Raw genomic sequence first — 10,533 nt, 5'->3', positions numbered from 1 at the left:
AGAGAGTATGAAAAGAGAGCAGGGACATGCCTGTTGGACCCCTGGACCCCCAGACGACCTACTGGTCACACTTGGCCATGCCTCCCTTTCAGGATGACAGCACCCAGATTCAGAATGTGCCTCAGCTCTGTGTGTCCTTCCAAGGGCACTCTGTCCAGCCGGGACCAGATGTCACTGCCAGTGGAACAGGGCAGTTGTGGGGGCTGCTCATTTTAGGCAGACATCAGGGCTAAAGGCAGAGGGATTGGCAGGAAATGTCCCAAATAGAATTTAAGGGCTGTGTTCATATTCCCTGTGACACAGTCGTGTGTGTCACTCATGCAGCACCAAGGGCAAGCCTGACTTGACCTGTGGAAAACAGGTGACAGTAACATGTCTATAAAAGTTTATTCTGTCAATGGGCCATCAGGAGCGGGACAGGGACGACACAGGAGGCCGTGCACCTGGGAGGGTGGCAGCTACGTGGGAATCTCCACACTGGTCATGCAGTTTTGCTGGAAAACATAAATGGTCTAAACACTAACATCTGTTTTGAAACTGTCCCCAGAAAGTTCAGTGACTAGAAGACACATCTGCACAGAGGGACGGAGAGGAAGCTGCTGGTCCCTCATGAATGTCTCCATCTTTTGTCAGAGAACCACAGAAGGAGCCTGACGGGATGCTCAGGATGAACCTCCCACATCTGAATCTGAAAACCCAGGTCTGGGGGGAGCTGGCACAAGACCCCAGTAACAGCTCCTGAGTGAGGTGTGCTGCTGGGCCAGGTCCCTGGAGACACTAAGTGGGGGAGCTTTGTAGCACGTGGAGTACAAGAGTGGTCTCACTTCCTTTGGGACGAGGTGAGGTAAGGCAGCACTCTGATACCATCCCAGAAATCAGACTTGCAGAGGGGCAGGTCCTGTGTTCCTCCATATCTTCTACTCAGGCAGACTTCCAGGGTTTGGGGACCGTAGTTCTCCAGCCCTGCCTCCCTGTCCCTTCACACCCTCAGGGACACAGTGTCCTGGCTGTACTCACAGGTGACATTAAGCTGGACTGTCCTCTCCACAGTCACACTGCTGCAGGAAAGGTCACCTGACAGGTGAGGTTGGTGCCATGGTCCTGGGGCCGGGCTGTGAGGGTCAGCACCGAGGAGCGTGTGGTCCTGGGGCCCAGGGAGGTGAGGGCAGCTGACATCCAGAAGAAGTTGGGAGGTATCCCCTGTTCACAGGCCCAGGGCACAGAGCAGATCAGGTTGATGGGACAGCCAGGCTCCAGGGTCAGTGGGATGAGGATGTCAAGGGTGTGTGTCAGAGCTGGGGAGGAAAGAGGGATGGAAGCCATGGAGATGCACAAATGTGCCCCAGGGAGCAAACCCTGCCTCAGAACAGCCACCTCCCCTCAAACAGCTGACTATCTGGCCCGCTGGATCACCCGAGGGTGATGAGCAGGGGACCCGCCAGCCATTCCTGGAGCCCTCAGCTTCCTTCCAGTGACCTCCTTGCTTACCGAGCACACGCACAAACAGCTGACTTTCTCTGTAACTACATCTCATGGAAAGCTCTCCCACAATCACTAAGAAGTACATTCCTGCACCTCTTTTCTGTGTCTCTGATGAGCAGGGAGCAGTTCTGTTTCTGCGGGTCCCTGAGGAGATGGAATCGGTTCTTGGTTGCTTCCTTCACTGGCCGTTTGGGGTCATTTGTGGCCACTGGAGAGAAATCATCTTTCTGGTCCGCATCCAGGAACCAGTATCCAAAGACAGAGCGAGGGGAGGATGGATAGATGGGGTAGGCAACTGTGCAGGGCACAAGGACACACAGCCCCTCCTGGACGGTCACTGATTTGGGCACCGTTACGGTATCTCTGACCCTGAACCAGGGACCCTGCAGAGAAACAAGAGTTAACTTTGTTCTGCACTCGCAGCCCCCACCCCTGCACAACTCACCTGCCCACAGCAGGGGCAGCACCACTAGCCACAACATCACACGGCAAAACGTCTTGACTTTTTCCAGTGAGCAGAGAGGAGGCTTGAAGAGGCAGATGTGGACTGTAGAGGGTGAGAGGCCCAGGCATCGATGTCACAGAGCTGGGAAGAACCCCCAGAGCAAACCCAGGAATGAGGTCAAAGGGTCAAGTGATCCCAGAAGAGGAGCTTCCCTCACACATTGTCAGAGCTGTCAAGACCCTAGAGGAGCAGGATTTCCCCTCTGCACATGGGGCACCATGGGAGCCACACTCAGTGAGGTGGACGTACCCCAGCTCCTGGTCCGTCTGGGGCACTTCCTCCCATTCCACTGTCTGTATGAGGCCAGCAGGTGCTGTCTGTCCACCTACAGCCTCAACATGCTCTGGAGGATCAGCCTCCCACGGGCAAGACTCAGAAGGAGCTTTCAAAGGAACGAAGTACAGGAAGGATGCACAATAGGGCCTGCAGGGGTGCTTGGTTGTGGGAAAGCTCAGCAGTGTAAGAAGGTCCCTGTGGGGATCTAGGTAGATCTTTCTGGGGCGTCGTGCTCCTTTCTGCTCCTGGTAGACAGATCATAACTGGCCAGTGCTACTGGCCTGCGGTAACTCTGAGAACATTCTGTGAGGGAGCTGGTTGGGAAAGAAGTTAGTGACTTCAGGGAGCACAGGACTCCTCCTCGCCCTATGGGACCTGAGTGCAGGACCCAGGGACAGAGGCCACAGAGCTCCTTTACCTGGGTTCTCACCAGCCCCCTCAGGTGAGTCCCTGTCCCTTCCCCCCTTGACCTGACATCCCCCCTTGTCACTGTCCTGAGAGTGACAGCCAGTCCCCTCACTGTACAGTCCTCCCACCGCAGTGCTGGGGTCTGGGACGGGTTTTGCCCTGAACACTCCATCCACCAAGGACTCACTTGGTCCAGGGGAGCAGCTGGATGGGGAGGGGGGCGGAGCAGGCCTCGGTGCTGAAACAGGACCAGCAGTGGAGATTTAGGGACCACACAGCTCTGCAGAGTGATCTGAACACTGAGACTTAGGATCTGGGGCCAACGTTGGCCGGGACCGGACAGGAGTGAAGACTCTGCCTCTGCACTTTGGAGCCCCTGGGTGCTGTTTGTAAATGCAGTTCTACTGGAGCTCAGCCACGTGAACTGCCCTGTAGGAATCCACGGCTGCTATTGGATGTGGAAAGCAGAGCTGAGCAGCTTCAACACAGTCCACGTGTGTGCGAAGCCTGACATGTTTACCATCTGACCCTTTACAGAATCGTTTCCTGGCCCTTTACCTAGAAAGTCGTGTTGAAAACTTTCTACATGAATCTTATGGATTGGGGAACTTGGAAGTAAACTGCCTGCGTTCAGCTCTGAGGTTTAGTATGTTCTGAAAAGACTAATATGCATATTACTAGAGGCAGGATATAATAGCAACAGGAAACTTAAGTAGAAAAAGTGTAATGGCAAGAAAAGAAGATGTAGAATGTGATGTTTGGGATCAAATTCTATGTTAAGTTTTCATCCAAAATCCTACCTTCTTCTTTTCCCGACATCTCTAGACTGGCTGCCGTAAGAATGGAGAGAGAGAGAGAGAGAGAGAGAGAGAGAGAGAGAGAGAGAGAGAAACATGCTGAGTGCAGTGTAATCTAGGGAAGGTCTGCTGTGGAGTTTCTAGCTGAGAGTGAGGATGGCAGGTTCTGTCTGGGATGACCACACAGGGATTCTGGGAACATTTTCCAATGTAAGGATCAGTGTGTGGACCCTCCCCGCACCCCTGTGCTGCGTTCTCCCTGGATCTGTGTGTGTCACACCCTGCCTCCTTTAGGCGACCTGGAGCATCTTAATCCTCACCACAACTTTGAATAGCAGAACTGTAAAAATCCATCAGAGCAGGCCACTGTGGTACACACTGTTAATCCCAGCACTCAGGAGGCAGACGCAGACGGATCTCTGTGAGATTGAGGTCACCCTGGTGTACATAGTGCGCTCCAGGCCAGCCGGAGCTACAGGGAGACCCTGTCTCAAGAAAAAGACCAAAAATGCCATTACATGGGTGGGGGTGGGTGGAGATGGTTCACAGGGAAGCTGCTCACTGAGGACCTTAGCTATGATCCTTAGGGCCCCACTAAACCCACAAGCAAGAGCTCACATCTGTAATCCCAGCATCAGGAGGCAGACAGGGGGGTCCCAGAGGCTACTGGAGAGTCAGTCTATCTCAATCAGACAGTATCAGAGAGACTATAACTTAAAAATGAGAGACTATAACTTATAAAACAATATAAGTGCAGGGGATGATACCTAAAGATGTCCTCAAACTCCCATAATTGTACACATGGGCAAGAGAATGAGGACAAGAGGAGGGGGAGGGGAGGAAGGGAGAGGGAGGAAGGGGAGGAGAGGGAGAGGAGGAGGAGGAGAAAAGAAAAAGAAGAAGTGAAAGGAACAGAATGGGGTGGAGCTGGAGGAGGAGGATGACTAGGAGGAAGAGGAGGATGGGAATGATACTGAACAGGGAACCTAGACATGGAGGGGTCGGGGCTGTCGTGATGTAACACTGTTGGGAAATGAAAGAGCACAGGCTCGGTTCCAGGTCTCTTGCTGCAGTCAGACCATTTCGGCAGAGTGGAGACAGTGCAGCAGTGACTTCCATTGTCTCCTGGGATGGGAATCCTGCAGGAGTCATCCTGGGAGAGCCACAGAGGACACAGGGGCTCCCGGGGAGAGTGATGCCCCCAAAGGCTCCTCCCTGGTTTGGATGTCTTGGCACTGGAGAGAGGGGTGCTGCTGAGGCCTCAGCCCATGAAACATGAGGGGACATGGTGCAGGTCCTGCTGTGTCCCCAGGGTGGGAGCCTTCTGTGAGGAGTTCGGGTTCCCAGGATGACAGTGCCGACTGCAATTCTGCGTTGATCCTGTGTGCAGAGGAAAGAAGAGGATCACAGTGGCACATGGGGAAGGAGGACAGGTGAACGTAGAGGGTTTGCAAGGTGCCTTGTTCTAATATGACACTCATTTACTCTCATCTTCCACGAAGTGTTCTGTTGACATCAATTAGTCATTCACCCAACATCTACAGCAGATCTCTAAAATTACTCACGAACTAGAAACAAAATTTTATTTTACCAATTTTACAGTCAGAGAAACTAAGCCTCGTGGAGGTTGGGTGCTTCATAAGGACACCAGAGCTCCCTGAGACACCACATGTGCTGAGCACTGGATCCTTGGAGGGCAGCAATGCAGACAGGCCCTATGGCTCAGGTGTTAGAGAGATGGAGACAGATTGCTAACTACACACAGGAATGCCCGCTTTTGCAGCACGCAGGTGAGTCAGAGAAAACCTACAGAGGAGCTTCTCCTCAGGATCCCGCCTTCCTGTGTATCTGCAAGTGATGGGGAGACCAGGAAAATGTCATTACCACAAGGACTGAGGTCATAGACAGGGGCACAGGGCATCCTGGAGGCAGCTCATCAAATACTGCAGGAAATCAGCCTGGGACCATTTCCTGCTGCCAGTCCATTTCCCAGCTCTGATTTACTGCTGTTTCTGATTCTGATGGTGGCTCTGTGTTTACAAGGAGAGGAGGCTCAGGCATACACGATGGGAAGAAGGGAAGAAGGATGGGCCAGATAGAGGAGGAAATAGAGATCACATGGTGGTTCATGGGATGTGGCATGCAGAGAGGTCACAGGAGAGAGCCACTCCTGGCTCTGGATAGAGCTGGGGCTACTCAGCCAGGAGCGTTGTGGGGCCCAGTAGTGGGGCTGGCTCCTCCAGGTTGTGGGCTGCTCACCTGTGTTGCTGGACAGAACCACCCTATGGCCATCACTTGGAGTGGGTGAAAGAGGTTGTAGGATGCAGGGTCCTCATGTCACTAACTCTGAAAGTGTCTGCATTGTCCACAGGTGCTGCCTGTACCATCTTCTTCCTGCAGAACCTCACACTGAGAGAGGAGACCAGGGATCAGTGTGGGAACACAGGGACCATGTGCAGAAGGCCCTCCCTGAGTCCTGAGCACACTGGAGGAAGAGGAATGCCTAGGTACCAGCACCTCCTTGCTGAGAACAGTCTGCTTCCTCATGGACCAGAGCTGAACACCCTCAACATCTGGCCATTGTGGAGTGCCCACCACCCACCAGGCCCTGCCAGACACACTTCTGTCCAGTTCCCTTCCCATCACCAGGGTGCCATCCCCAGCTGTGAGTCCTCCCTTCCCAAGCCTCCTCCTCAGCCCAGGGCCAGTACTCACCCGAGGATGAGGCAGAGCCCCAGAAGCAGTACCTTGACAGCCGCCTCCCCCACAGCCACCAGGACCACCTCAGTCCTGCAGCCCGAGTTCCCTGCAGAAACGTCACCTGGCTGGATTCACCTGTGACCCATGGCCCAGTTCCTTCCTCTTTACGTAGGACTTGGATGTTTTGGTTCCTCAGCTGACAGGATGAAGAACTTGAAAACACAACCCACTGAATGTGACAACCTTTTGGCATGTAATACAAGGGATGAGTCTATCATCCAGCAGACAGAGAGCCCTCTGGCTATTCACATTTAAAGGGACCCTAACAAACCAGTTGGAAAAGTGGCACAGGTTGGGTGTTGTGGCACATGCCTTTAATCCCAGCCCTCGGGAGGCAGAGGCAGGTGGATCTCTGTGAGTTCGAGACCAGCCTGGTTTACATAGTGAGTTCCAGGACAGCTGGGGGTGCAGGGAGACCCTGTCTCAAAAAGACAAAAAATATATTTTTTTAAATTAAAATAAAAAAGTGGAGGACATGCTAATGAGTGGTGCGGACTGGAAAACGTTCCACCTGTTCCTCTGTGTCACTTTGGGGCACATCAAACCCGCCATCTGCACCTCTGCACACCCAGGAGGGAAATATCAATGGTGGGATGAGGGCTGTGGGGAGCTCCCAGGCACTGTGTGGTCAACGCAGCACTGGGGTGTGGCTAGGTTACAGAGGATTGCAGCACTGGTTTGCACCACAGGCTGGGGACCAGCAGCCAGATGTAGGGAACCACCTTCTTCTGCCTTCCATTTCCTTGTGAACACATGGGAAGCTTAGGCAGAGACCCAAGCATGTCAGTGCTCACCAGAAGGTCACAGGGAGTGACACTGTCCTGATTGCAGGGTTTCTATCTAGAGTCATGAAAAGGGTCTACATCACACGGTGGCCCTGGTTGCATGCTGGTGAATTCAATGCCCTGTGGCACTTTATCTCAAACAAAAATATATGAGCATAAAAACTTTACAAAGAGATTCTAAATTTGACCTGATTCTGTCAAATGTCCACTGTCCCTTAGAGCTTGGTGTGGCTGAGGGCTCATCCCAGGCTCAGTCCCCAGCACCATAACAAAACAGGACAAAAGGGTTTTGCCCTATGCTGGGTACTTAGAAATACAAGCCATCATCCTGTACCATTGAGAAGGTACCTCTGTCCACCCATTGTGAAGGACCACTTGGTCGTATCTAAATCAGAAAGACTCAGGATCCAGCTCTACTTAGCAGTGGCCAAGGGCCATGTGGGGCAGTTCAAAGGATTGGGGAGCATGTGGGGCAGTTCAAAGGATTGGGGAGTTTGGGGGTTCTGGTGCTCAAGTACCTGAGTAGATTGTGAGTGGGTATAAACCACTGATTCCCTAACAAGGGATTCTGGTGTCCTGGTCGAGGAAGGATGTGTCCTGTTCTGGGCCAATGCGACCCTCCTGTCTCAGCCCCTAACTCCTCCCTATACCTGATCCAACTTCCTCGGAGACATGGGATGTGGGTTTCCATGCAGCATCCTAGAGGGGAAGAGAGAATGTTCATCTTAGGTTGAGGTGAGGGTGAGGCAAGGCAGGATTCCCCAACACCAGCCCAAGGGCAGAGAGTCAGGGGACAGGGCCCGTGTCCTTCCAGGACCCATTTATAGCCCGTCCTCTGGGACAGAGCCACCATGGATCACCTGCTTTACACTCTAATGGCCTTATGTCCTGGCTGAACTCACAGGTGACAATGAGATGGACTGTCCTCTCCACAGTCACACCTGCTCCAGGGAAGGTCACCTGACAGGTGAGGTTGATGCCATGGTCCTGGGGCCGGGCTGTGAGGGTCAGCACTGAGGAGAGTGTGGTCCTGGGGCCCAGGGAGGTGAGGGCAGCTGACATCCAGGAAAATGTGGGGGGCGACTCTGTTCACAGGCCCAGGACACAGAGCAGGTCAGGCTGTTGGAATGGCCAGATGTTAGGGTCCGAGGAATAAGGATGTCAGGGGCGTGTATCAGAGCTGAGGAGGGGAGGGACAGGTGCATGAGTCATGGAAGAAATGACCAGATGTTCACCAGAGCACAGACTCTTCCTCAGGACGGCCATGTCCCCTCACCCAGCCATTGAGTCCAGCAGGTCTGCAAGGATGAGAACCAGGTGTCCCTTCCAGCTGGGTGTTGCCTCGAGCGCCCTCAGGTTCCCACCACATGATCTCATTGCTTACAGATCACATGCACCGACAGCTGTTCTCCGTAACTATATCTCACAGAATGATCTCCCTCCACCCTGAAGAAATACATTCCTGCGTCTCTTTTCTGTGCGTCTCTGATGAACAGAGAACAGTTCTGCTTCTCTGGGTCCCCGAGGAGATGGAATCAGTTCTTGGTCACCATGTGCACTGGCTTCACCTGTCCACAGCAGGGGCAGGAACAGTGACCACAGCATCACACATTGAGAGCTCCTGAATTCCTGTGCGTGAGCGGAGGAGGTTTGAACAGTTAAAAGCGGGTTGTTGAGGGCGATGGTCCCAGTTTCCGGTTTCACAGGCCTGAGATGCAGCATGACTGGAACCCCAGGAAACAGGTCAGAGAACCCAGGGACCACTGAACAGGAACTTCCCACTCACGTGTTACCAGAGCTGTCAAGGTCCTTGGAGAACAAACACTTCCCCTCTCCACATGGGGCATCATACACACACACAACAAAAATAATAATAGAATTTAAAATCTATACTTAAATTTATTTCAATATGTCTCCCACATTGCCTTCCACCGGCTTATCTTGAAGTTCTTCACAGAAGCAAAGTTCCATCTGTGATGGGTAATCTTGGTTGTCAACTTGATGCATCTGGTTAGAGGGAGCCTCAGTTGAGGAATTCCCTCTATCAGACTGGCCTATGGCTGTGTCTGTGGGGCATTTTTTGGATTGCTAATTGGAGGAGGGCCCGGTCCTATTGAAGAGGGCCGTCCCTAGGTAGGGCCACTTGGGCTATATAAGAAAGACTGAAGGAGAGCAAGGAAGAGGTTCAGACTGGTCAGGGACGAGGTCCGGACAGCTCTTTTTGGGCTTGGCGGAATGCCGCATTAGCCATAGATCAGGGAGAAACATCGTAAGTCTAAGTCACGGTACTGTAAGACATAGGATGTTAGACATAATCACCAGCTGACTAACCTTCCTGGAAATTGTTAAAATCTATAGACTGTGTAAGAAACTAATATACTCTTTGTAGCCTACTGACTAACTTTAAATGTAAACCTGTAGAATGTGCTTTGTTCTCTGTGAAACTAATTCTTTCATGTATTCTGGCACAAACACCAAGCTTGTGACTGTAGTTCTGACAGTATCAAAAAGCACTGCTAAAGAATTAAACTCACCCCTCTCCTCCAGAGGGTTGAGTCCTTTGCCTTCACTCATTTCGTCCGTCCACCAGCAGACCTGAGTCTCTACAAAAGGTAGCTGAGCAGACACTCTCCCACCATTTCTGCTTAGTTCCTGCCTCCAGGTTCCTGTCCTGATGCCCCCTTAGTGACGGGCTGTAACCTGGGGGTCTAAGCTGAAATAGGCTTTTCCTTCTCAAGTTACTTTGGTCCTGCCATTCATCACAACAACAGAAAAGCAAGCTGGGACCTGGTCTTATCTGAGCCCATGTCCCTAAAAGACAGTCTGCAGACTTCTTCCAGCGACAGGATGGAGGTGTGCGTTATGGCCGGTCACCACCAAGGGCAGCACAGAGAGGGTGTCTGTCCTGCCACACCCTTTCACCTTCTAGGCAGCAAGGTGCAAGAGTGTTCTCCTGTCCTCAATGTCTATCATTTTACATTTTAAATAACTGTGGTGAAGGTGTGGTTTTATTTGCAGTTTTTTTTTGTTTCAGTGTGCCTGCTTTTCATAAAACTGTAATCATTTCTGATTGTTTATATATATAGTATAAATATTTTTAAGATTTAAGCAAGGTGCAAGAGTGTTCTCCTGTCCTCAATGTCTATCATTTTACATTTTAAATAACTGTGGTGAAGGTGTGGTTTTATTTGCAGTTTTTTTTTGTTTCAGTGTGCCTGCTTTTCATAAAACTGTAATCATTTCTGATTGTTTATATATATAGTATAAATATTTTTAAGATTTAAAATATTGTCTTAGTTTGTTCTTCATTGCTGTGACAAAACACTCTGACCAGTACCAACTTGGGGAGGAAAGGGTTTATTTGTCTTACATCTCCCAGGTTGCACGCAGTTCATCAGGGAGCCCAAGGTAGGAACTCAGGGCAGGAACTTGGAGGCTGGAGCACAGGCCATGGAGGAACACTGCTTACTGGCTTGCTCCTCTGGCCCCTGCTCAGCCTGCTTTCTTATCCAACACAGGC

At 51.7% G+C, this 10,533-nt stretch overlaps 1 protein-coding gene across 1 annotated transcript in view; it reads right to left on the bottom strand.

Moving 5' to 3' along the window:
* Positions 1 to 627: 627 nt before the first annotated feature.
* LOC103743776 (sialic acid-binding Ig-like lectin 13) overlaps positions 628 to 10,533 on the bottom strand; it is a 30,485-nt gene continuing 20,579 nt past the window's right edge. The window contains 8 exon segments of the mRNA XM_029569394.1: positions 628 to 1,056; positions 1,059 to 1,374; positions 1,566 to 2,060; positions 2,859 to 2,909; positions 5,814 to 5,877; positions 6,184 to 6,274; positions 7,916 to 8,043; positions 8,582 to 8,737. Coding sequence (XP_029425254.1) covers positions 980 to 1,056; positions 1,059 to 1,374; positions 1,566 to 2,060; positions 2,859 to 2,909; positions 5,814 to 5,877; positions 6,184 to 6,274; positions 7,916 to 8,043; positions 8,582 to 8,737 — 1,378 coding nt within the window. The 3' untranslated portion in view covers positions 628 to 979.

Source organism: Nannospalax galili, unplaced genomic scaffold (genome assembly GCF_000622305.1).
Source record: "Nannospalax galili isolate Female #2095 unplaced genomic scaffold, S.galili_v1.0 scaffold960, whole genome shotgun sequence".
In the NCBI taxonomy this organism is placed as follows: Eukaryota; Metazoa; Chordata; class Mammalia; order Rodentia; family Spalacidae; genus Nannospalax; species Nannospalax galili.
This window is presented reverse-complemented; position numbering and strand designations above follow the sequence as displayed.